The 26,929-nt window shown below is 45.8% G+C and overlaps 1 protein-coding gene across 2 annotated transcripts in view; it reads right to left on the reverse strand.

Annotated features, from left to right (window-relative positions):
• LOC106556703 (discoidin domain-containing receptor 2-like) overlaps nt 1–23,942 on the reverse strand; it is a 33,536-nt gene extending 9,594 nt beyond the window's left edge. The window contains exons 1-12 of one of the 2 annotated variants that reach the window (XM_087704705.1): nt 23,713–23,942; nt 17,631–17,775; nt 13,631–13,733; nt 10,894–11,122; nt 9,318–9,465; nt 8,600–8,705; nt 7,539–7,725; nt 5,841–6,087; nt 3,736–3,840; nt 3,075–3,235; nt 2,768–2,963; nt 16–260 (exon numbers count right to left, since the gene is read on the reverse strand). In XM_087704705.1, coding sequence (XP_087560831.1) covers nt 16–260; nt 2,768–2,963; nt 3,075–3,235; nt 3,736–3,840; nt 5,841–6,087; nt 7,539–7,725; nt 8,600–8,705; nt 9,318–9,465; nt 10,894–11,122; nt 13,631–13,733; nt 17,631–17,697 — 1,794 coding nt within the window. In that variant the 5' untranslated portion in view covers nt 17,698–17,775; nt 23,713–23,942. Of the gene's footprint in view, nt 1–15; nt 261–2,767; nt 2,964–3,074; nt 3,236–3,735; nt 3,841–5,840; nt 6,088–7,538; nt 7,726–8,599; nt 8,706–9,317; nt 9,466–10,893; nt 11,123–13,630; nt 13,734–17,630; nt 18,328–23,712 lie in introns of those variants that run through there. The other variant, XM_087704706.1, reaches the window with a different exon arrangement.
• Between the last annotated feature and the right edge of the window lie 2,987 nt (nt 23,943–26,929).

Consider the following 26,929-nt stretch of genomic DNA (forward strand, 5'->3'; position numbering starts at 1 on the left):
TCTCGATGTACTCACCTCCCCAAATTGTCCTTCTCCCAACTTCTCCTTGAGCTGCAGCTGGTGACGGGGAAACTCAGCGATGGAGATGTCCTTCTTGGTCAACGAGTCAACGGTGATGGCTGGCACGGCGTAGGTATTGTTTCCTGTCACCCCTTGCAAGTTGACGATGTCCGTCTCGGCGTAATGGGGGACGTTATTCTGGAATCCCTGGTGAGGGGTGCACTTGGTGACGTCGGGCTCTGCGTAATCGCCACTGCAGGCTGGAAGACCAAGGGAGACAAAATGGGTTTGGGCCAACGTCATGGTCAAAACCCTACGCAACTCATTTGGGAGGTTCTTCTTGCTCCGTTGGGCCAGGCAAAGAGAGTTTTAGAAAAAGATTCTGAAGGCTCTTCCAATCGGACACTTCCTTTTTGAAAGTCTCAAACTTTCTGGGCATATGAAAGATGGAATTTTCTGAGTCTGCTATCAAATTAACTTATTTAGGTGTTTTGATTGTAGACCTATCTCCCGTTGACCTTTCCTGGCCATTCAGAGTAGCTCAGGCTTTTATCAACAACTAGCCGATAACTTGGCGTTGCCTGGGTATTTATTTATACAGTGGGGCTATTTATTTATAGTCCGGACCAAACATAATTTCTAGTCCGGACCAAACATAATTTCTAATGCTGGATTTTGCCCCTTACCAGAGGGAGCCCCCTTGTGGAGTACTGTGAAGCCGTTACCATGGCAACTCCACTGTGCTGTACAGTAGAAGACATTTTACAGCAGTACAGTAGAAGTATTTGAAGGCAACAACAGGCTGTATCTTAACAGAACACACACCCCAGGTGATGTTAGGGGTGTCTTATCCCCACAGTATTTGTTTCCAGAGAGTAAGTCATCTGTGTACCAAGTTTGGTTGAAATTGCTCAAGGCGTTCCCGGGTTATGCTGGAACATACACATACATACACACACAGCCATAGATGATAGATAGATAGATAGATAGATAGATAGATAGATAGATAGATAGATAGATAGATAGATAGATAGATAGATAGATAGATAGAGATAGAGATAGACAGACAGACAGACAGATAGACAGAGATAGATAGATAGAGATAGATAGATAGATAGATAGATAGATAGATAGATAGATAGATAGATAGATAGATAGATAGATAGATAGATAGATGAATGTTTGAAGTTAATAAAGCCATTCCCTTTCCTTTAGGACACTCCCCATTTTCCGCCCATTCCCATCCCCACCGCCCAGACCAGACGAAAAATGGGGCGCGCAGAAGCCAAAAATGGGACATGCAGAAGCTGAAAATGGGGTGCACGGAGGCGACAATAGACAATGGCAATCCCTGCAGCCTGAAACAGCTGATGGTTGGGAGGCCGATCCAACCGACAATCAGCTATTTGTGCTAATCAGGCTGTGCTGAAACTGAAACAGGCTGTTTGCTGCAAGGAGGCAAGTCGCTGGGAGGCAGAGGCCAAAAGGTGGGGGGCAGAGGGGGGGGCAAATTCAGTGTATAAAATGTACCCAAATTTTCACCCTCTTTTTTGGGGGGGGGAGTGAGAGGTGGATTGCTACCGGTTTGCACCAGTTCAGGCGAACCAGTAGTGGTATTTTGGGCTTGATCGCAGAACTGGCAGCGACCCAGGCTGGCCACGCCCCTGAACTGGTTCCCCGGTCACCTCTGCCATTGCCGGCATGTTTTATAGTAATTTTTTCATGTTCTCTGCATGCGCAAGACAATTTGCAGTCAACTGCGCACGCACGGATGCGCGAAGCGAACCGGCAGCAACCCACTCTGAAAAAATACGGTAATTCCAGTCTTCCGGAGGGGTGGGTTTTGTGGTTTTGTCTATCTGGTGGGGCTGACATTTGAAGGAACAAACAAGCAAACAAAAAAGATCTATCGAGATTCACTCTGCTGCAAAAACCCAGAGAAGAACCTCATCTGATCACTGGGGTTGCAAATTGATCTGGTAACCAACTCACCAAAGAGAGAAACCAGGCATCTTGGAAGGCAGAAAAAAGGAAGGAGAAAATTGGAAAAGAAAAGCCTCAATGAGTGGAAAAGAAGAAAAAAGAGGAGTAAGAGGAGTAAGAGGAGGAGCAGGAGAGAAGGAAGTGAGGGAAAGAGGGATTCCCCATCCATTACCCTCTCTGAACCCATTCATTAGTGGTGACTGTGGCCTCGCCCTGTGCAAATTACTCAAGGAAAAGCTTGTAAGAAAAAACCATTCTCTATGCGCGGCTTTCAATTAGAGCAAGTTCTTGAAGGGAGGGAGTATTTTCCTCATCCCATCTGCTCTTAGTCCACTCTGGTGAAGTAGAACCATGATCTGGAACCCACAATAATCACCAAGTCATGGACACGCTCGTCACAGAAACCTCAACTCAAGTGGAATGTGCTGTTTGAACTCTACCACAGTAGAAGAGATCCGGCCGGCCAGTCCTAGAGGAGATCAACCCTGACTGCTCTCTAGAAGGCCAGATCCTGAAGAGGAAACTCAAAGACTTTGGCCACCTAATGAGAAGGAAGAAAGACTCCCTGGAGAAGAGCCCAATGCTGGGAACAATGGCGGGCAAAAGAAGAAGGGGACGGCAGAGGAGGAGGTGGCTGGATGGAGTCACCGAAGCAGTCAGCGTGAGCTTCAATGGACTCTGGAGGATGGCAGAGGACAGGAAGGCCTGGAGGAACATTGTCCAGGGAGTCGCAATGGGTCAGACACAGCTTCACAACTAACAACAACAGTAGAAGCTTCCCTACCCGAATCTTCGGCGCTTTGAGATAACTCTGGCAATTTCTGGAGGAGGGTGAGAGGCTGGTGGTATTCCAGATCCAAGGGGAAGACCCTCTCATAGGTGGGGTTGTTCTGGTAGATCTGTGTCTGGCCGTTGACAATTCTGGAGCTGTAGAAGGAGAGACGCACCGTGGCATCTTCTTCCAGGATTCGCCGGGGAGCCTACGGAGATCATTTGAGAGATCTTGTAAGCAACAGCGACCCACACTGGGAACTGTTCTTTCTCTGAAGATTGAGAAAGGTCTAGGTAGCTCAATGAAGGGTGCATGGTACCGTCTCCAGATGCTTCTGAGCGTACTGTCTCCACAGGATGGCGATGATAACCACCAAAAGGAGAAGAATGATGGCCACAAGACAGCCGACCAGACTAGAAGAGTTGGAGTCCTCTGCCTTCTGCTCGACCCTGGGACTGATGGAAGCTAGGATGGTGTTCCCTGCAAAAAATGTTCATAGTTGATCAGTCCAAATCAATATATATCAATGTGTGTGTCTGTGTCTGTGTGTGTTCCAGCATAACTCTGGAATGCCTGGAGCAGTTTCAAGCAAACTTGGTACACAGATGACTTACTCTCTGGAAAATAATATTGTGGATGGGGTAAGACACCCCTAACACCCTTTGGGGTGTGTGTTCTGTTACGATAAAGCCTGTTGTGCCTTCAAATGGCTTCTACTGTACTGCCGCAAAATGGCTTCTACTGTACAGAGCAGTGGAGTTGCCATGGTAATGGCTTCACAGTACTCCACAAGTGGGCTCCCTCTGTTAAGCGGGAAAATCCAACATTAGAAATTATGTTTGGTCTGGACATTCCCCCCCCTATAAATAAATATGTGGGCAATTGGCCAGGTTATTGGCTAGTCTAGAATAAAAGGGTTGAAAATAGCACCACCCACCGGTCCCCCTCCTCAGAGAAGTTCTAAATTATTTGCCTCTTACCCAAAGTCCCCTGTGTTGTGTTTGGTCCCTCTGATGATGGATAGGACTCTGTGGTGGGACTCCATGCAGAAGTAACCAGGATTGGATCTGAAGCATCCATATTGACTAAAGAATTGAAAGGGAGAAAGGCATTATCTCAATGTATCAATTCTAACTGAGGAGTCTGTATGCTTTTCACTCTCTCTCTCTCTCTCTCTCTCTCTCTCTCTCATTTACTCCCTCTCTCCCTCCTTTTTTTTCTCTCTCTCTCTCCCTCCCTCCCTCTCCCTCTCTCTCTCTCCACATACATGAGCCGAGGTGGTACAGTGGTTATGCAGCAGCACTGCAGGCTACTTCAGCTGACTGCTAGCTGCAATTCAGCAGTTCAAATCTGACCGGCTCAAGGTTGACTCAGCCTTCTTCTGAAGTGGTTAAATGAGGACCCAGATTGTTGGGGAGGGGGGGCAAGAGGCTGACTCTGTAAACCACTTTTAGAGGGCTGTAAAAGCACTGCGAAGCAGTATATAAGTCTAAGTGCTATTGCTCTCCCTTTTCTCCTTCCTTCCTTCCTTCCTTCCTTCCTTCCCTCCCTTAGCCTACCATCCTTCTGAGGTGGCTAAAAGGAGGAGCCAGATTGTTGGGAGCAAGAGGCTGACTCTGTAAACCGCTTAGAGAGGGATGCAAAGCACTGCAAAGCAGTAAATAAGTCTTCTTCCTTCCTTCCTTCCTTCCTTCCTTCCTTCCTTCCTTCCTTCCTTCCTTCCTTCCTTCCTTCCTTCCTTCCTTCCATGGTGTGCAGTGGTAAGAATGCAGAAATGCAGGTATTCTGCCAGCTGCCAGGAGTTCAATCCTGACCGGCTCAAGGTTGACTCAGCCTTCCATCCTTCCGAGGTTTGTAAAATGAGGACCCAGATTGTTTGGGGGACAATACGATGACTTTGAAAACCGCTTAGACAGGGCTGTAAAAGCACTATGAAGCAGTATATGTCTAAGTGCTACTATCTATCTATACCTGGTATGTCTCTGTCTGTCTGTCTGTCTGTCTGTCTGTCTGTCTGTCTGTCTGTCTGTCTGTCTGTCTGTCTATCTATCTATCTATCTATCTATCTATCTATCTACCTACCTACCTACCTACCTACCTACCTACCTATCTCTATATCTTATCTATCTATCCTATCATCTCTCTCTTTCTCTCTCCCCCTTTCCCTTTCCCTCTCCCTCTCCATATACATATATATATGTGTTTATGTTGTGTGTGTGTGTGTTTGTGTGTTGCATTTGTGTTGCATAACAAAGGCAACAGTAAAAATAATGGCTTTCTGTCGTGATGGTCTCTTGTGATGAGCCGATAGACAGAGAAAGGAAGCAGTATGCTTCCTCCCGTATTTGGGCATACCAGGGGTTGTGACACAATATCTATCTATCTATCTAGCTATCTGTCTGTCTGTCTGTCCGTCCGTCCGTCCGTCCGTCCGTCCGTCCGTCCGTCCGTCCGTCCGTCCGTCTGTCCGTCCGTCCATCCATCCATCCATCCATCTATCTATCTACCTACCTACCTACCTACCTATCTATCTCTGCTGACTCTATAAAACCGCTTAGAAAGAGCTGTAAAAGCACTACGAAGCAGTATATAAGTCTGCTATTGCTATTGCTATCCATCCATCCTATATGTATATCCACCCATCTCACAAGAGATGACTCTCGGCAGTGTGCAACATTTCTTATAAATATATATAAAGCAGTCAAAAAAATTAAAAAAAAACCACTACACGCTTTTTTTGAGGGGAAGGCTTGGGAAAACCGGGCACTTGGTGCCGAAAAGATTCACCATCCCTGGACTAGAGAGTGGTGCAGAAGAGGGAGAGATAAAAGGAGTGTCTGGGGATTTTAGTCCACTGGTTGTGACCGACTGTAAGGGCCCCTGCTCATTTCTAGGCCAGCACTGTCCAAAGACATTTCTGGGGTCATGTGGCTTCACAGATCGCTGTTCCCACCGAAGTGGTACCTATTTATCTATTCACATTTGAATGCTTTCGAACTGGTGGGCGGCCAGCCGACAATCCGTGCCACCCTGCAAATCAAGGGTATTGGTTGACACTCCCCACCCACCCACCCCGGGTGTTCACCTGATTGAAAAGAGACCTCGCTGATCATCATCCAGGTATCGGCGAAGTAGAAATGGCAAAGGATGGCTTTGCCAACGTGGTGGTGGAAGGGAACGGTCACGAATCGCGCGCTGGGATTCTTGTCATCCAAAACGGTGCTCAAGCCCACAGGTTGCGGGTCCCACTCGGTGACCCACTGTGGTTTGAAGAGACATTCCACCCTTTCAAAGATCTTCACCCCTTTGGAAAACATGTTGTTGCAATGGACCTGTAGTTGCACGGCGGTGGGGAGAGAAAAATGGCAACCGTCAGGTAGCCATGTTGGCTTTTCTGTTGCGGGAAGTGGTACATCCCTCTGAAATATCGACGGGCTAAATATTTGTAAAGATCAAGTTTTAATTTTATATTATTTATACATATAAATGTGTGGATGGTGTGATACCTGGATATCATACATTTCAATACACATAGACATAGTCTTATTACTCCTAAGTATTCCATTCCATTCCATTATTTCATATTATTTATTCATGCCTTTTACTATTCCCCTTCATTTCTAAACCTTCCATCTATTCTTTTATCTATCTTAATACACACAAACCATTATTCCCCTCTTACTTCTGTCCCTATTTTAACTTTTTTCCATCCTCCAGATCACTTTTATATTCAGACATGTTATATTGTTTATATGTCTCTTGGTTAATTCAAAAATTTCATCCGTTCCTTCATTATTCAATACCTGAGAATACAATTTTAAAAACAAATTACAATTGATTATATTTTTAAAATACATATTTTCATATTCTTTCCAGTCCTTCAATCCATATTGTTCTACTATTGGTTACATATTTAGATGAAAATACGTATATGTTTTCCTTAACCATCCCTTATTTGATTCTAGCCTTTCACTGCTAATCATATTTTTTATCATATTTCCCTTAACTTCTAAATTTCATCCTTCAAAATATAGGTATATTTTTTTCTAATTGTCCATTATTGTTTATATGTCTCTTAGTTAATTCAAAATTTCATCCATTCTTTCATTATTCAATACCTGAGTATACAAGTTTAAAAACAAATTACAATCGATTATATTTTTTAAATACATATTTTCATATTCTTTCCAGTCCTTCGATCCATATTGTTCTACTATTGGTAGATGATTGGTAGATATGTTTAGATGAAAATATGTATATGTTTTCCTTAATCACCCCTGATTTGAATCTAGCCTTTCACTGCTAATCATATTTTTTATCATATTTCCCTTAACTTCTAAATTTCATCCTTCAAAATATAGGTGTATTTTTTTTCTAATCGACATTATTCGATTCTAACATTTCACTGCTAATCATATTTTTTATCATATTTCCCTTAACTTCTAAATTTCATCCTTCAAAATATAGGTATATTTTTTTTCTAATCGCCCATTATTCGATTCTAACATTTCACTACTAATCATATTTTTATACACATTTAATAGTATCCTCATTTAAACTCTAAATATTCCACTTCTTCATATCCATATCCATATTATTATCCTATCAGGCTAACTATATAGTAATTGTCCAACCTGTATAATTGAGATATTAGTACACATCATTAGTACACATCATTCATAAGAATTTTTTTTACTTGTTCACTCTAAACGTTAACCTAGGGTTAACCTAACCTTTCGAAGAAGACAGGCATCAAAAATGTTTCACCAGGAGAAGATTCTACCTTCATGGAGGTGAAGTTCCTCTGATGGTCAAACTGGAACTCCATCTCCACCACACCGTTGCGGAAGCTGTCGTTCCTCCAGCCGATGTAATCGTAGCCTGGCCACGCCCGGTATTGGTGGCTCTTGGTGAAATCATCCAGTCCCAGAACACCGTCTGTCAGCTGGCCCAGCCCACCATGGAGGAGCCTGGCAGGAGAGCATTACCCAGTCAGAAGAAGTTTTGGAGGTGCTATCTAGACGATAGATATACTACGTTGGGACCTTATGGTTTTGTCCACTTCCCTCTCGGGATAGGGATTGATGTTCTACCTAAAAGGTAGCTCTGGGTTCAGAAATGGATAATCAATGTTAATCAGAGGTGAAATTCTCTGAAGTCTGCTAATGGTTCGCTTTGCTACCAGTTCACTTCATGCGCATGCGTGCTCAATGTGCACTTTGCGCACTACTGAAAATGGAGGATTAAGAAACCTTTTCTGAATCTGCAAAGTAGGTAGAAAAGTGAGAGATGGGGGATAACGTTACCTAGTTGGGTCATGAAACATCTGCAAGAAAACCACCAAGCTCAGAGAGCACCAAGGACTCCACAGTCATATCCCTCCTCCTCCTCCTCCTCCTCCTCCTCCTCCTCCTCCTCCTCCTCCTCCTCCTCCTCCTCCTTTCTACCTCTGTTAACATTACCTAGTTGAGTAATGAAACATCTGCAAGAAAACCACCACGCTCAGAGAGCAACAAGGACTTCACAATTCAACCCTGAGCTACAAATATTCCCCTCTATCGGTAAAATGGACCTTGATGTCCTTCTGCAAGGTGGTTTATAATCTTTCTTAAAACGAAGTGGGTGAAAAGGGACATTAGCATCCCTTAAGCGGCAGTTTTGTGGATCCACAAAAGTATCTGTTGCAACGGATGAGATAGCCTTGACTGTGGGACTGTTTTGGTTTTGGTACAAAGATAAGCTAGCCCGCGGGAAGGGGACATTTGAAAAATGTATTGCATTATTACATTAACGAGAGCAATAAATGGGGAGGCAAGGAAGACATTGAACTTGGCTCCCTCTTACTTTCGTTCCTGGTGACCATCGTAGATCGAGTCGTTTAGATAAACAAGAGGATTGCCAGAGTCCACCATGGTTTCCCCCTCGGGCATGCTGTAGGACTCCAGGCCATCTAGGAAAGGAGATTATTGAGCATCAGAAGAAGGACACAATCCGCAGTAACGGTATCCTCTTTTCTTCACTACCAGTTCGGTGGCGGGAGTGCGCACGTCTGCGCATGCACAGAAGGTCCGTGGTGACGTTCAGGTGGGTGGGCGGAGCCTTGCGCCACCACCACTACCCATTCTCGCGAACCGGTGTACCATCTCTGCCTACATGCAGTGGTGGGATTCAAATAACAACTGGTTCTCTGTCCTAATAACTGGGTGTGTGGGCGTGGCCATGGTGGGTGTGGCCAGGGGTGTGTGACAGGCAGCACTTGGCCTCCTGAACCCCCACCCCGGGAGCAAAAACAGGCCACGGGGAGGAGGCGCCCCCCATTTTGAAGCTAGAAGGCCTCCTTGCAGTCTCCTAAGAGCAAACACAGGATGTTGAGGCCAGTTTTCAACCTCACCCGAATCAAGAGCGCAAATGGCTATGGAACCTTCTTGGACCTGCTCATCCAAGCTTCTTCAGTTCTGAAGAATGTTTTCAAGGGGGTGCTGGAACCTAAGAAAATCCTGTTGCTTTTGGGACAAGCAGGACCTGGATGATTGAGAATCTCTATCAACATGTAAGTCCTTACCAGACCAGACACAACCGTAGAGTTCTACTCTCATGCAGACCGTCATGGGCTGCTCCGTCACCGGGATCACACGGATGTAGCGAGCGATGATGGGCGGGCGAAGATCTTTCAACACAACCTCGTAGGTATCTGTGTTGCCTTGGATCACCTGGAAGGGATTTGGCCATCTTAGAGGCACTGGACCTGGAGAATTGTGAGTCTTGAGAAGGAGAAGCCCACAGATGGGTAGCTTTGAGTCTACCTGGTTGAGGCAGCCCAGCTGGAAACATCTGGGGAGGTTGGAGAAGGCTACTGCGAAGGTCTCAAGCAATGAATGAATGAATGGGGGGAGGTCCTTAAGTACATTTTAAGATGCAAGAGATTCTTTTGGAGTCTACCTTAGACGTTTGACGACATTCCTATCACCAGCATGATTTTGTCCATCCCTGATGCCAAGTACGCTATTAACTAAGGCTAAGACATAAACCAGGGGTGAAATCCAGCAGGTTCTGACAGGTTCTGGAGAACCGGTAGTAGAAATTTTGAGTAGTTCAGAGAACTGGTAGCAGAAATTTTGAGTAGCTCAGAGAACCGGCAAATGCCACCTCTGGCTGGCCCCGCCCCCATCTATTCTCTGCCTCCCAAGTCTCGGCTAATCAGGAGGAAATGGAGATTTTGCAGTATCCTTCCCCTGGAATGGGCTGGGAATGGGGATTTTGCAGTATCCTTCCCCTGGAGTGGGGAGGGAATGGGGATTTTGCAGTATCCTTCCTCACTCTACTTGTTTTCTGTTTTCCTGTCTGCTTATGCAATGGACATTCATAACAGCTACTAGGTCTGACCCGAGAGCTGCAGTGGTGAAATTCAATTTTTTTTACTACCGGTTCTGTGGGCAATGCTTGGTGGGCATATCAGGTGTGGCAGGGGAAGGTTACTACAAAATGTCCATTCCCTCCCCACTCTGGGGCCAGGCAGAGTGGGGAGGGAATGGACATTTGCCGGTTCTCCAAACTACTCAAAATTTCTACTATCGATTCTCCAGAACCTGGTAGATTTCACCTCTGAGGGGCTGGTCCTTTACAAACTGTAGAGAATAATGCTAAAGAAAAGCAGCAAAGGAGTTGTGGCAGTGATGGGATTCAAAGTTTTGTACTACCGGTTCTGTGGCCATGGCATTGCTTGGTGGGCATGGCAGGGGAAGGATACTGTAAAATCCCCATTCCCTTCCCACCCCACTAACCTGCTTTCCAGCTCCGTTCTCCTGTGCAGGGCAACAAAAGAAGACCAAGCCGATCAGCTGGGATTCGGGAAGCAGCAAATAGATGGGGGCACGGCCAGCCAGAGTTGGTATTTGTCAGTTCTCCGAACTACTCAAAATTTCCGCTACCAGTTCCCCAGAACCAGTCAGAACCGGCTGAATACCACTTCTGACTTGTGGGCAGGAGTTAAGCAAGTTTGGAACTCATCTGGATGAGTAATAAATTAAGCTATATTCCACACACAGCCTCTTTTTCTTGAAAATGAGGTCTAACAGCTTTTGGTAAAACATATCTTCAGAGCTCAATTTCTCTTTGCAGCTCCTCTGTATCTCACTTACCTGCCTGTTCTGTCGATCCTTCCAGGACAGCCACCGTTCGCCGTTACGACTGTAATTGATCCGATAGGCCCGGGCAAACTCCTTCCCGGTGGCCCGGGCGTGGCGCCCTTGTGTCCCCACCAGGGTGATGAAGTAGAGTTTGTGAAGGTCAATCTGAAGAAACTGCACGTCTTCTGGTTGCAAGAGTCCCGCTGGACACCAAGCTCCATCGCCCTCTTCTCGGAGCAATCTGAGCACACGTTGGGGGCAGAAAGAGATGGAGGCAGACAGTAGGACCCATAACTCCAAAGACCAGGTTAGCCACTTTAGAAGAATGATGATGGAGGTTCTCCATCATCCAGGTCATGGTTGTCCCCAAGATGCTTTTCCAAAGGTCAATTGGACTTCCTTGGTTTTTCTTCAGAACTGAAGAAGTTTCTTGGATGAGAAATGAAATGTTTTCAAAGATTTAAAAAAAACAAGGAAGTCCAGTTGCCTTTCGGAAAAGCATCTTTGCGGTAACTTGAATTCGGGAACCCTGTGGAGCAAGAACTGCCATATTTTTCGGAGTATAAGATGGACTGGAGTTTAAGACGCACCAAGATTTTGAAGAGGCAAATTAAAAAAAAAGTTTTTACACTCTGCAGACCTCCCCAAAATGGCCCATTTTTCGCGAAAACAGGTCTGGTTTTTTTGTCAAAAAAAAGGACATGCATAGCCTTTAGCCCATTTTTCTCTCATTTCTATCCTCCCCAGCTCCCAGGAGTACTCTAGGCTATGCACGGCCGTTTTTGCAAAGGGGGCGGGATTTCAGGAGGCCAAAAATGCTGTATTCAGTGTATAAGACGCACTCAGATTTTCACCCTCTTTTTAGAGGGGAAAAAGGTGCGTCTTATACTCCAAAAAATACGGTAGCTGTCAACTCGTAAAGCATTTCCATATTTGTTATGGAGTTGTCACGGGCATCTTTCGGAAACATGACACTAGCTTCATGGTTGCTGTTATATATTGTAATTAATTGACCTTTTTTCTGGGTTGACGCGATGCATTGAACCAAGTTGGCAAGGTTCACCCCACCCATTAACTCGGGAATATTGACCTGGCTTGATCTGGTTTGTGATATCTTTCATGCTTAGCCTTAGTTGGACCAGACTATGGATCAAGTGTAGGCCAATATGTCCCTGAAGGTGCTTTTTCAAAAGGCAACTGGGCTTTGTTTTTAGCAGTTAGCAATAGCAATAGCAGTTAGACTTATATACCGCTTCATAGGGGTTTCAGCACTCTCTAAGCGGTTTACAGAGTCAGCACATCGCTCCCACAGTCTGGGGCCTCATTTTACCCACCTCGGAAGGATGGAAGGCTGAGTCAACCTTTGAGCCGGTGAGATTTGAACAGCTGAACTTCAGAACTGCAGTTAGCTGAAGTAGCCTGCAGTGCTGCACTGTAACCATTGCGCCACCTCGGCTCTTCCTTGAAGATGTTTCCCTTCTCTTCAAAAAAAAAGCTTCTTTAGTTCTTCAACTTCTTGGATGAGAAGCAAAATATCTTCAAGGAAAAACTAGAAAGTCTAGTTGCCTTTTGAAAAAGCATCTTTTACTGCTATCTTTGGGACAACCATGATCTGGATGATCGAGAATCTCCATTTAGACACTACTGAAGATTCTTCAAAATCATGCTATGCCCCTTTCTCAAAAAGTCTGAGGAATTCAGGGTGTATAGCAGTGATGGGATTCAAATAATTTAACAACCGGTTCTCTGCCCTAATGGCAAGCTGGATAGGCGGGGCTCAGTGGTCACGTGACTGGGTGGGTGTGGCCAACTCAACGTCACTCCCGTCGATGGGTGCCTCGCCTTAGCTCTTACAATGTAATCAGGGTTAACCGGAGAGGCCGTTTCTGTAAGCAGGGCAATAAAGATGAGGCTAGAAACAACACCAGAATATTCCTTCCTGCCTTTCTTATAGGATTAACCCTGTAAATTGGAGAAAAACAAAAGGAGATTTCTTCCAACAACCGGTTCTCCGAACTGCCTGGAAAGTTACCAACCGGTTCTCCCGAATAGGTGCGAACCGGCTGAATCCCACCACTGCTGTATTATGCTACAGGTTCTTGAATAAGAACTTGGTTTCTTGGCTCACCAGAATGTCCCCAATCATCAGTCGTGACAAAAGACCCACTCAACCAAATGTCTGTGGAGATTCTCGGTCATCCATGGTGGTCCCAAAGGTGCTTTTTCAAGAGGGACCTGGGTTTTCTTTGGTTTTTTTTCCCTGAAGAGGTTTCACTTCTCATCCAAGAAGCTTCTTCACTTCTGACTGAATCCTTCCGTTCCACACCATTCAGTCAGAACTGGAGAAGCTTCCGTGGATGAGAAGCGAAATCTCCTCAAGGGAAAAAAACGAAGTCTGTTTGCCTTTTGAAAAAGCAACCTTTGGGACAACCATGACCTGGATGACCGAGAATATCTACTACTTTGTTGTAAAGCTTTAGTAATGGAGTTGCACAAGCCTGCATGAGCTTCCCCCTCCTTCCCTTTATCTGTGTGAGAAATGGGGAATGGCCTGTCTTGCTCTGGGGAATGGCCTCTTTTATCTGACCATGTCTTGGTTGCTGCTCTTCTCTCTCTCCCTCAAGGCCATTCCTTCTGCCTCTCCCTTGGTTGGGTGGCTTGTGTACATTGCCCAAAAGCGGGGTGGGGGGTGGGGGGTGATGACTCAAAGTATTGTACCAAGGCCAACTTTGGAAGAAATTCCACCCACCGGGCATACTGTGGTCCAGTTGAGTCATACCACTGGCTGGAAGCAGTAATGTCCTCGTCTCTGATCGACCCTTCGTACATCCCCAGAGGATACCGGCATATTGCTGGGAAAGAGGAAAGGGGGGGAAAGGGCACAAGTTTTGCAGTGAGAAAACAAAAACATCATCAAAGCCTTTTAAAACTCTCGTGAAAAATACACCATTCCCTGCCTGTTCTGACCGAGCTTCCCAAGGACATGAAGCAAACTCCTTGTCCCGACAAAAACCCCTTTTATTAATTGACTGTGAATTCTGCTCATCCCCATCCAGCAAAGTCTTTCGAGGGAGGATTTACGGTCACAGACCTTCTCTGGCTTGGAGAGCTGCCAGACCCATATCTGCAAAACTTGGCAAGGAGTCTCGGAGAGTCACGAACCAATGAAGCGAACTAATTGTCTCCTGCAAACTCCCCTCCCCTCTCGCTCCTCTTTTATTTCCTCTGGGAGGGGCCATTCATCGTCCACCTGTGGCCTTACTCCCAAGTCGACCCCTGTTCCTTAGTGGTTCCCTTCGTCTGGCAACTCTGCGCATGTGCACACTGGGAACAGGCCCCAGCCGTTCATCTGCCTCACTGATGTCTGACTCCAAAGGCAGCTGATAGCTGGCATACGGCTCTCTGCCCTCCGACACAGAGCCCTCATCAGAGCCTTCCCCAGACTCCAGGACTCCCTGAAGCCTCCTGGGACCAAAAATGAGTTGTGGGGGGGGGGGGGGAAATGCTGCCCCTGCGTCCCCCTCTGCATGCGCACGCATCTCTCATATGTGTGGCAGAGACCTGAAAATCAGCAGGCTGGCGGGAGGCATGCATGCATTCGCTGTGGAGCTGCGTGCAATGCCTTGCATGCCAGCAGAGAGGGCTCAGTGTGCCACCTGTGGCACATCTGCCATAGGTTTGCCATCACAGCACTACAGGATTGAAATAACAACGTAGTCAAATACTCTGTCAACCCATTTGCTAATCCTGTCTTATCACACGAGGACTGCCTCAGATAACACAAGTTTGCACATGTCCTTTTAATGGTGTTTCAGGTCATGTCAGTGTTGGGCTTCTTGTCAAGTAGAATATATTACGATGTAATCCTGTCTTGACAAGAGGCAGGAGGCTGTTTGGGGATAATATGCATTCTCTAGAAAAGCAGAGGAAGATAAACCTAGAAGCTTTCTCTCTTGGCGTTTGGGAAACTGACCGGATACGCTTTGGTGAAACTGACTTTTCTGGATTATCTACTAGGAAATAACATATTGGCCTACTGCCAATTACCTCCACTCGACCAATTAGATCCCACAGATTAGGCCTCCTCCGAGTTCCATCAGCCAGTCAATGTCGACTGGCAACCACGCGGAGGAGAGCCTTCTCTGTGGCAGCTCCGACCCTATGGAACGAACTCCCCGTGGAGATTCGTACCCTCACCACCCTCCAGGCCTTCCGCATAGCCCTTAAAACCTGGCTGTCCCAACAGGCCTGGGGCTAAAGACCTCACCGTACCCGAATAGTATGAATGTTGTGTTTTTTAACGAAGTACTGTCCTCTATGTAACTTGGTTTGTCTCCCCCTCCTTCTGAATTGTGAGCCGCCCTGAGTCCCCCCAGGGAAAAGGGCGGCATACAAATATTAATAAATACCAAATACCAAATATCTTCTGAAATGAACAGACGAAAGAGCCCAAAGATAGCTCAGAATAAGGAGCTATTTTCTATCTTGGCTCTTCATGGACAACAAATACGGCTCTTGTTGTCCTTTTTCTATATTTACATCCCCCGAGCAGAAGGAAGGGGAAAATATTTATCTATTCCCATCTGGAGGCAAGAAATCGGATTTAAGAAACACACATGATGGATTGGCTGGGTGTTAACCTCTGGATTCCGGTGTCTCTTTTACGTTTCCTAAATCGCGGGACAAGTGGCTGAGACTTGCATCATCAACACTGCCGAGAAATGACATCTTGGGACCCTAAATTTGCAATTCAATGTGGCAGAACCCCAAAATTTAAAAATCTGTTAAAATAGTGAAATAGTTAAAATTGTATAATGGAGATTTGGATGTATGATAAACTATTTGTGTTGCTGAAAAGCACGTGTAAAATGTTAATTGGTAAAGGAAAGCTGGGAAATCCAAACATGAAGCCAACCTGCTGGAAGTGTAAAAAAGTACAAGGGACTTATTATTATCACATATGGTGGACCTGCCCGGAAACACAAAAATATTGGACAAAAAATTGGTAATGGGTGCAAGAAATTACAGGAGAACAGATAAAATACAAACCCGAAATCTTTCTGCTGGGAATAATCAAAGGGAAATATACAAAGAAAATTAAGTACATATTAACACATCTGCTAACTACAGCTAGAATAGCATTTGCCCAATGTTGGAAACAAAATAATACCCCCTCGGACGAATTAGTGATTAAAAAAAAAACTTTGGATTGTGCAGAGATGGACAAATTAACACTGAAATGAAAAGATAAAGAAGAGTCGGAATATTATGAAATTTGGAGCAATTGGTACAAATGGCTGCAAAACAAGAATAAAATTAATTAAGCCAAAAAACAATATATATATAAATATATATTGAACTGTGTATAAAGGTGTGTAAATATAGAAGCGAAATATTATATACATGTACAGGTATGATGACATAACAATGTTGATGTAATGACTGTAAGGTGTTGTAGAAGGGAAAAAATAATTTAAAAAATCTGCTAACAAGAAAAGCTGGGAAATCAAAGGGGACATACAGAACAAGAAGTAGGAGGGAGTAAAAGTGGAGATAAATAAGGTACAAGAAGATAAGGTGGGAAAAGGAAGTATTGAAAATAAAAAGCAGATAGAAGATTTCACTGGGATTTACAGTGAAGATTTCACTGGGATTTACAAGGGAAAAATAGATAAAGGGGAGAGCTCCCAAAAAGGAAACCACAAAATAGTAAGGAAAGAAGGAGAACATGGAAAACCCTGGGGAAAGTTACTAAAATAATAAAAGTAAATACACTGAAGAAAATAGCAATAGCAATAGCAGTTAGACTTATATACCGCTTCATAGGGCTTTCAGCCCTCTCTAAGCGGTTTACAGAGTCAGCATATCGCCCCCACAGTCTGGGTCCTCATTTTACCCACCTCAGAAGGATGGAAGGCTGAGTCAACCTTGAGCCGGTAAGATTTGAGCCGCTGAACTGCACCTAGCAGTCAGCTGAAGTGGCTGCAGTACTGCACTCTAACCACTGCGCCACCTCGGCTCAAAAAGATACAACAACCACAAAAACAGCAAAAAGAAAAAGAAGTTAGGGGAAAGGGGAAGAAGAAGGGAAAGAATTAAAACTGGAATTTTTGAGAGCCCGCGAGAAAATGGTTAAAAGAGGAAGAAAGGGGGAAAGAGTTACATTAGTAGACTAAAGAGAAGAGTAGTAAGATTGTTATTGTGACGTAACCAATTAAGAAATAAAGAAACGATAGCCTATTGTTAATTGTAGAAAAAAATTGGGGGGGAAATGCTCTCTATGCTTAAATTGAATTAGAGGAGGTAGGGTGTTCATAGCAAAATATACCAAATGGAGAAAATGAGAAATTTGGTGCAACTTTGAAGGGGCAATGCAAGATATTGTTTAAGTATTAAGAAAAATAATAATCATAAAGATGAAAAAGTAATGGAAGAGAATAACTTGGCACAAAGTGAAAATGAAACTATGATATAAAACGGACTCTGTAAATGAGAGGATGTAAAAGGAAAGATCCAGGCAACGCTTTGTTCCTACAATACGTATAATTTGTCTTAAAATAAATAAATAAACCTTGAATGGAAAACGAAAAGAAATGGCAACTTGAAATAATAGCCCATAAAAGATATGTCCATTTTTGTGGAGACTTACAACGGTTACTGATGGACTGGGTAGAAATGGAATGGGAGACATTTAAGGGAAAGAAGAGATATTCCCGTTTAGTTATACCTGGATTATACCTAATTCATACCTGGATTGACTTCAGACCCCGAACACGTTGAAAATCCAGCCAGGAGCAGAAGAGATAAGCAGAACATCCTTAGCGAAGGTAACCTTGGAGTGGGTATCTTCCGGTGGTCAGTTTGACGGGTCCTCAGTCACTTCCATTCATGATTCTGAGGGAAGAGAGAAGGAACCTGGTTAGAACTAGATGGCCATGTTGTAGATCAGCTGTCAAGCGCCAGGAGAATCAGGAGATCCAGCCAGTTCAAATGGGTATAAAGATTTATTGTAAGCTTAGGGTCCCTAGCTGAATCTCAACTACTAACAGTCAAAGTCAGTTGGCGGGAGATAAGGAATTCACGACGGGCTGGACTTAGGTCTCTTGAGGACGCGAAGGCACTCATGGGCAGTTCAAATGGGTATAAAGCTTGATTGTAAGCTTAGAGTCTCTACCTGAATCTGAACTACTAACAGTCAAAGCAAGTTGGCGGGAGATAAGGAATTCACGGTTGGCTGGATTTAGGTCTCTTGTGGGCAATGAAGGAACTCATGACTGATGTCGCCATTTGACCTCTCTTTCAATCTCAGCCTGGTTATCTCCCACATTAACAGAAACATGTGATCCCCTCCTCACCCTTGGATAAGCTTTAGATAAACTGCCCCACACTTCCTTTCATCCGAGAGAGAACGAAGAAGGGAAGCCACAAAGAGACACCCTCCCCGCTCCTGCAAATCATATCCTGGAGGAAATTAACGTTCCACGTCCTTCCCCTCGGTGCTTCGAAAACACAATGGAATTCCTCCGCTGTCTCCTGGGCGTGCGGGACCTTGCTCCGAGCTTCCGTCCCAACCGAGCTTGCAAGGTGCAAGCGAAGAAGAGTCCAATTTCCTCCCTCGCTTTCTGATAGCCAAGCAGAACAGCGTTAAAATTCTCCTTGCCGGGGGGCCCAGGGCGGTTTCAGTCGCTAATTGCTAACAGCTGCGAGAACTGTATATTTAAAAACCATATTAGAGAAAGAACGGGGACGATAGCAGAAGGCAGGCTAGGAGGGTTTGGCCAAGGTCACACACTCTCTCTCTCTCTCTCTCACACACACACAAAAGTGCTCTGAGCTGGAGACAATCACAACCTTCTTTGCAAGGGGAGAGAGAAGGCCCACCTGTTCTTCTCACCTTCCCCTCGCTTTCTGCTTTTGAAGTCCCTGCTCTCCCCCTGGCACAGGTCTCCAGCTTTGATCTGGCCCACGTGTGCCACGTTCCCTCGCCTGTTTTGCACACCCGCCGGTCTTGCTCACTTCCCCCCACCCACCCCGGCTTAAGTCCTGCTTAGGAAAGAACCTCTGGAAGGGTGCAGAATCCCAGCATCTGCCTGCCTTCTGCTTGCCTCTTCAGGCCTTTGTTGGGCTAACGAGATCCATGCCCATCTGCGCTTCTCTGCCCCCCAACTTTGGGGAAAGGGCTTGGAGGCGTGCCCTTCCCCTTGGATTTTCCCTGCTTCTTTCTTCTTCTTCCAAGGTATCAACTTCTCCCAAGGAGGAACTTTCAGCTGCGAGAAGGAGGCCCGATTCCATTCCAGACAAATGGTTGTCCAATCTCTTCTTAAATCCTCCAGTGTTGGAGAATTCACAACTTCTGAAGGCAACTTCTGTCCCGCTGGTTGATTGTTCTCGTGCTCAGGAAATTCCTCCTTAGTGTTTCTCTCCTTGATGAGTTTCCATCTGTTGCTTCTTCTGGTGCTTTGGAGAACAGGTTGGTTCCACCACAAAATCGCGGAGGACAAAATCGCGCTCGATGAAAGCGCGCATTTGACGTCATCACAGCGCGATGAAAACATCGCGCTGTGATCGAAAAATGTAAAAATAAAGCTAAAACCTTCCCCTAACCCCCCCAAACCTAACCCTAAACCTAACCCTAAACCTAACCCTTAACCTAACCCTAAATCTAACCCTAAACCTAACCCTTAACCTAACCCTAAATCTAACCCTAAACCTAACCGTTAACGTAACGAAAAACCTAATGCTAACCCTTAACCTAACGCTAAACCTAATGCTAACGCTCTAAACCTGACCCTAACCCTTAACCTAACCCTAACCCTAACCCTTAACCTAACCCTTACCTTTATGTGAATCGGCTTGCTTTAATTTTAATTTAATTTAATTTTTTAATTTTTTTCGTCGCGCTGTGATGACGTCACACGCGCGCTTTCGTCGAGCGCGATTTTGTCCTCCGCGCTTTTGACGGGTCACGGAACAGGTTGACCCCTTCTTCTTTGTGGCAGCCCCCATAGATATTTGGAAGACTGCTATCATGTCCCTGCTAGTCCTTCTTTTCATTAAACTGGACATGTCCAATTCCTGCGACCATTCCTTGTATGTTTTAGCTTTCAGCTCCCTAATCATCTTTGTTGCTCTTCTACAGTATGTACTCTATATAGTTATAATGGATGGCTGTGAAGTTTGGACCATAAGGAAGGCTGAGCACCAAAGAATGGAGGCCTTTGAACTCTGGTGCTGGAGAAGACTCCTGCATTGAGTCCCTTGGACTGCAAGGCCATCCAACCAGTCAGTCCTAGAGGAGATCAACCCTGACTGCTCTTTAGAAGGCTGGATCCTGAAGAGGAAACTCAAAGACTTTGGCCACCTGATGAGAAGGAAGGACTCGCTGGAGAAGAGGTGAATGCTGGGAAAGATGGAGGGCAAAAGAAGAAGGGGGCGGCAGAGAAGGAGGTGGCTGGATGGAGTCACCAAAGCAGCCGGCGTGAGCTTAAATGGACTCCAGAGGATGGTAGAGGGCAGGAAGGCCTGGAGGAACGTTGTCAGGGCCGGATTTTCCTATAGGCTAACTAGGCTTCAGCCTAGGGCCTCAAGATCAAGAGGGGCCTACATTCAAATTGTAAGCAAAATTAAAATTACAGTATTCTAAAAACAGTGAACACTAAAACACTGAACCGAAAATAAGGAGAAATTCTACGCATATGACTAATAAACAAACATAAAAATGTATTGGTTAAGATCGTTCCAGCGCCGCGGCAGTTGGGGAGCCCGCCCACGTTCCCGGCACCGGCGGTCGGGCGAGAGGCGCGGCCGCTCCCAGTAGCTGCTCCGTCGACACGGAGCCCACCAGCGGCCAGGCAGGTGAGGGCGAGGGGGCTGAGCCGGGCAGCTGAGCGCAGCAGGGAAGGCGGCTGGCCTCGCTGCCTTTGCCGCAGAGCAGAGCCGCCCTCCGTCGGGAGGCCAGCTATATATATTGATATATATTGATATATATCACAGTAATGATGTATTTTATTGTCTCGCATGTAATTTACAAACTTAAAAATGGGAGGTGAAAGGGCCTCATAAGTGGAATAGCCTAGGGCCTCTTTTCATCTAAATCCGGCCCTGAACGTTGTCCATGGGGTCGTGATGGGTCGGACACAACTTTGCAACTAACAACAATTACAACTTCCATGCCTACAATTGTGAAAGCTTTTCATCCTGTGACCTTGGATGACTCCACTACTGGATCAAGAAGATAAAACAGTGTGTGATGATGATGATGATGATGATGATGATGATGACGACGACAACAACAACAACAACAACAACAACAACAACAACAACAACTTTATCTGGGCCTCATGAATCAGACATCCATTTCCCAACCCTGGTGAGCCTTCATTGAATGGCACAATGTTATCACAAAACCTGCACATCTCAGCAAGACGTAACCCAGCCGCAGCCTCTCCTGTCCCATAACCCCAAATGGGCAGGGCAGTGATTGCCCTTAGATGGAAGGCAACAAGGGAGCAGTAGCCCCATCTGTGGGTGGGTGGGTGGGATCCTGTAACTGGGAAAGTGGGTGTTATTTTGTCCTCTTTCTTCTGAGTTTTCAGCCTTTGTCAATTTCATGGGGTATTGCGCTCTGCTCTCATTCTCTCATGTATGTGAGAATCGGTCTGTCTGTCCGTCCATCCATCCATTCATCACCTCTATCCATTCTGCCTGCCCGCCCATCCATCCATCCATCTTTTGTCTTTCTGTCTGTCTTTCTGCCTGCCTGCCTGCCTCTCTCTGTCTCTCTCTCTCTTTCTCTGTGTCTCCCTCACTCTCTCTCTCTATCTATCCTCTCTATCTTTCTGTCTGCCTGTCTGTCTCTATCTCTGTTTGTCTGTCTATCTATCTATCTATCTATCTATCTATCTATCTATCTATCTATCTATCTATCTATCTATCTTTCTATCTATCTATCTATCTATCTATCTATCCATCTATCCTTTCTATCCTTTCTTTCTGTCTGTCTCGCTCTGTCTCTCTCTCTGTCTCTCTCTCTCTGTTTCTCTGTGTCTCCATCACTCTCTCTCTTTCTATCCTCTCTATCTTTCTGTCTGTCTGCCTCTTTCTCTGTATATCTATCTATCTATCTATCTATCTATCTATCTATCTATCTATCTATCTATCTATCTATCTATCTATCATCTATCTATCATCTATCTATCTATCTATCTATCTATCTATCCTTTCTATCCTTTCTTTCTGTCTGTCTCTCTCTGTCTCTCTCTCTGTCTCTGTCTCTCTCTGTCTCTATATCTATCTATCTATCTATCTATCTATCTATCTATCTATCTATCTATCTATCTATCCCAATCACTATGTTTGTCTGTCTGTCTATCTCTTTATCTATCTATCTATCTATCTATCTATCTATCTATCTATCTATCTATCTATCTATCTATCTATCTACCTACCTACCTACCTACCTACCTACCTACCTACCTACCTACCTAACTATCTATCTATCTATCTATCTATCTATCTATCTATCTATCTATCTATCTATCTATCTATCTATCTATCTATCCTTTCTATCTTTGCCTGTCTGCCTCTGTCTCTCTGTCTCTCTCTCATCAGGCATATCTGCCTACTACTGAAGGGAGGGCACTGGTTTGGTGTTTCAAAATTAAAAACAAAACCAAACAAACCCCAGATCCTCTGTCCGTCTTCCAGGATAGAACTGAGCCAAGAGACAAGCAAGCCCTCTTCCTTCCTCTAAGCCAGAAACAAAAGAGAGGCAGCTGTGTAGCCTTCCGGCTACCCTGGGCCATGCCCTCTGCCTCCCCCTACCATGCCCCATGGCAGAGAGATCAAAAACATGGTTTCCAAATTCCCCTTTCCTAGCTTTGCCTTTGGAAGGGAAGGGAGGGAGGGAAGGGTGGGCAGGCCTCAAGTCCCCGGAAGAGGAGTGAGTTGCTGAATTGGACAAAGCCAAGGAAAAAGTGTTAGGGAATTGGAGAGTGAAAAGGAGGCGAGGAGGGAAGAGAAGAAGAGAGAAGAAGAGAGGGGAAGAGGAGAGGAGGAGGAAGGAAGGAAGGGAAGGAAGGAAAAGGAAAAGAAAGGAAAGGAGGGGAGAGGAGAAGAGAAGAGAAGAGAGGGGAAGAGGCGAGGAGAGGAGGAGGGAGGGAGGAAGAAGAATGAAAGGAAAAGGAAAGGAAAAGAAAGGAGAGGAGAAGAATGAAAGGAAAAGGAAAGGAAAAGAAAGGAGAGGAGAAGGGAAGAGGGGAAGAGAGGAGAAGAGGAGAGGAAAGGAGGAAGGAAGGAAAAGAAAGGGGACGAGAGAAGAGGGGAGAAGAGGAGAGAAGAAGAGAGGGAAAGAGGAGAGGAGGAGAAAGGAAAGGAAGGAAAAGGAAAAGAAAGGAAAGGAGGGGAGAGGAGAAGAGAAGAGAGGGGAAGGGAGAGGAGGAGGGAGGGAGGAAGAAGAATGAAAGGAAAAGGAAATGAAAAGAAAGGAGAGGAGAAGGGAAGAGGGAAAGAGAGGAGAAGAGGAGAGGAAAGGAGGAAGGAAGGAAGGAAAAGAAAGGGGACGAGAGGAGAGGAGGAGGAGAGAAGAGAAAAGGAAAGAAAATGAGACAAAAAAAGGGAGAGGGAGGAGGGAAGAAAGTAAGGAGAAGAGAAAAAAGAAAAGGAAAAAGAAAGCAAGAATGGAAAAAAGAAAGGAAGGAAGGGAAAGGGAAAGAGAGAAAGAAAAAGAGGGGAAAAAGAGAAAGAAAGAAAGAAAGAAAGAAAGAAAGAAGGAAGGAAGGAAGGAAGGAAGGAAGGAAGGAAAGCACACACACCCCGCGCAACAGCCCTTACCTCCCTGGCTGCCTTCGCTGTCCTGCCACCCCCACCATGGTGGGGGCGGTGTAGTGCGAGAGAGCCTAAGAGCTTGAGCTCCACGGATCCAGCCGGGCTCCCCTTCCCACCATCCCTTCTCTTGGGCCCAGCAACTTTCGCCAGGGGTGCTGAAAGTTGTTGGCGGAGGTAGATAAACTGCTCTCTCCCTCCGCCTGGGCCCAGGAGGCTCTTCTCCTTCTTCTTCTCCTTCTTCTATGTCACTCCAGTTTCTATGGCAACCCCTGACGGAGGAGGCTACGGGGGAAAAGAGCAGATGTGTGTGTTGTGTGTCCGTGTTGCACAGCCAGGGACTGCCTTTGGCGCTCTCTCCTCCTCCTCCTCCTTCCTCTCTCATCCCTCCTCCTTCGAGCTGTTGCTCAGCCCACTTAACTGGACGCTGTCCAAACTTTGCAACGCAAAGAAGGGGGGGGGAGCCACAATGGGCCAGAGAACAAGAGGAGCCGAAGCAGGGGGGGGGCGGAGAGAGGTCCTCCCCCACACCCACCCACCCTTCTCCCTTCCCAGCCTGCTGACCCTACAGAAATGGGAAGCTGTACCACAGGCGCCAACGTGCCCCGGCGAGTTTGCAAGCTCGCGACAGGCGAGGAAATTGAACTCTTGGCCTTCTTAGCAGTTCCTAGAAGAGTGGGGCTCGGATGTGGGGAGTCTGCTGGGACGTGGAGATGATCCATCAAAACGTGTGCATCTTGCAAGCCCTTTCTTTTGGGGAGAGTCCTCCTCGGTCTGGCATCTCCCCTTCCCCGAGATGCCCCTCCGATGAGATTCAGAGGGGAGGCTAAAACATGCCAGGAACGGTTGCAGGAACTGGGCACGGCTAGTCTAGGGAAGAGAAGGAGACAGGACAGCAGGCTTCCGATATTTGAGGGGCTGCCCCAGGGAGGAGGAAGGGGTCAAGCTGTTTTCCAAGGCACCCGAAGGCCCAAGGAGAGATTCAACCTGGAAATAAGGAGGAATTTTCTGACAGTGAGAACAATCAACTCATGGAACAGCCGTTGCCTTCGGAAGTTGTGGGAGCTTCATCCCTGGAGGCTTTCAAGAAGAGGCTGGACTGCCCATCTGTCAGAAATGGTGTAAGGTCTCCTGCTTGGGCAGGGGGTTGGACTAGATGACCTACAAGGTACCTTCCAACTCTGTTAATCTGTAAAGGATATTGAGACTCTAGAAAGAGTGCAGAGAAGAGCAACAAAAATGATTAGGGGACTGGAGACTAAAACATACGATGAACGGTTGCAGGAACTGGGCATGGCTAGTCTAGTGAAGAGAAGGAGCAGAGGAGACATGATAGCATCTTCCAATATTTGAGGGAGGGGCTGCCACAGAGAGAAGGAAGGGGGGCAAGCTATTCTCCAAAGCCCCTGAAGGCCAGACAAGGAATAATGGATGGAAACTGACCAAGGAGAGATTCAACCTGGAAATAAGGAGGGATTTTCTGACAGTGAGAACCAATCAACAGACGTTGCCTTCGGAAGTTGTGGGAGCTTCATCCTTGGAGGCTTTCAAGAAGAGACTGGACTGCCATCTGTAGGATCTCCTGCTTGGGCAGGGGGTTGGACTAGATGACCTCCAAGGTCCCTTCCAACTCTGTTAATCTGAATCTTTCATTAAAAAGCCATTTTCTTTGTTTGGTTATCTTCTTGGCTTCCATCCCACCAAAGGTCAGTTAATAGCTGAGAATTCTTTTGAGAGGGAGAGGGTAGAATGAATGCCGGTAACTCTCATCCTTTACTATAAGTAATAAACAAAACAACATAAAGGAGAATATTTGTAGCTCAGAGTTGAAACAGGAGGTCCTTGGTGCTTGCTGAGCTTGGTGGTTTTCTTGCAGATGTTTCATGACCCAACTAGGTAACATCATCAATGCCAGTGAAAATCACACTCCTTCTAGCACTGATGATGTTACCTAGTTGGGTCGTGAAATGTCTGCAAGAAACCAAGCTCAGATCTACTGAATAAAAACAGGGAGAAAATCACAGTAGCACTGATGATGCTACCTAGTTGGGCCATGAAACGTCCGCAAGAAACTAAGCTCAGATCTACTGTATAAAAACAGGGAGAAAATCACACTCCTTCTAGCACTGATGATGTTACCTAGTTGGTAACGTCCGCAAGAAACTAAACCCAGATCTATTGTATAAAAACAGGGAGAAAATCACACTTAGTAGCACTGATGATGTTGCCCAGTTGGGCCATGAAACGTCCGAAAGAAACTAAGCTCAGATCTACTGTATAAAAACAGGAGCAAATCACACTCCTTCTAGCACTGATGATGTTACCTAGTTGGGCCGTGAAACGTCCGCAAGAAACTAAGCTCAGATCTACTGAATAAAAACAGGGAGAAAATCACACTTAGTAGCACTGATGATGCTACCTAGTTGGGCCATGAAACGTCCACAAGAAACTAAGCTCAGATCTACTGTATAAAAACAGTGAGCAAATCACACTCCTTCTAGCACTGATGATGTTACTTAGTTGGGCCGTGAAACGTCCACAAGAAACTAAGCTCAGATCTATGGTATAAAAAACAGGGAGAAAATCACCCGCACTAGCGCTGATGATGTAACCTAGCTGGGTCCTGAAACTACTGCAAGAAAGCAACCAAGTTCGGAGAGCACCAAGGAGCCTTAATAACAGAGTTATTCAGCTAGGGACCTTGGAGGTCTTCTAGTCCAACCCCCCCTGCTGAAGCTGGAGCCCCTATACTCAACATTCAAATGGTGTATGTCAACGTTCAAAGTATGGGCAGCCTACAGAGAGAGCTTCAGACTCTAATGTACGATGGTGAGTGTTACATCGAGCTATAACTGGTGCTTGGCGGGATAGAAACTCTCACCAGCGCAAGTGACTTACGACCATTTCCCACACTTACGACGGTTGCAGACTCCCCAAGGATCCCTGGCACACAATCCCACCTGAGGTTATTTTTAACACCGAAAAGCTCAGCACGTGTGTGCTATTTTATTTCAAAAGCGATCCCCCCGAGGGCTGAAATAATGATTATGAGCAAATATGTTGGCGGCCTTGGTTGGTTGCCCACACATCGGTGAGAACCTGTGAATTGCGTCTGAGTCATTAGCTTCCTTCTGTGATTCCCACGGTGTTTTTATGGAGCAGAAGCTGCTAATGACCTCAGAATAGCAGAAACCACCATTGGAAGGGGACCTTGGAAGGTGTTCTA

The sequence above is a fragment of the Thamnophis sirtalis genome, unplaced genomic scaffold, assembly GCF_051295495.1.
Source record: "Thamnophis sirtalis isolate CommonGarterSnake01/CBP01778 unplaced genomic scaffold, rThaSir2_p1.2 scaffold_2, whole genome shotgun sequence".
NCBI lineage: Eukaryota > Metazoa > Chordata > Lepidosauria > Squamata > Natricidae > Thamnophis > Thamnophis sirtalis.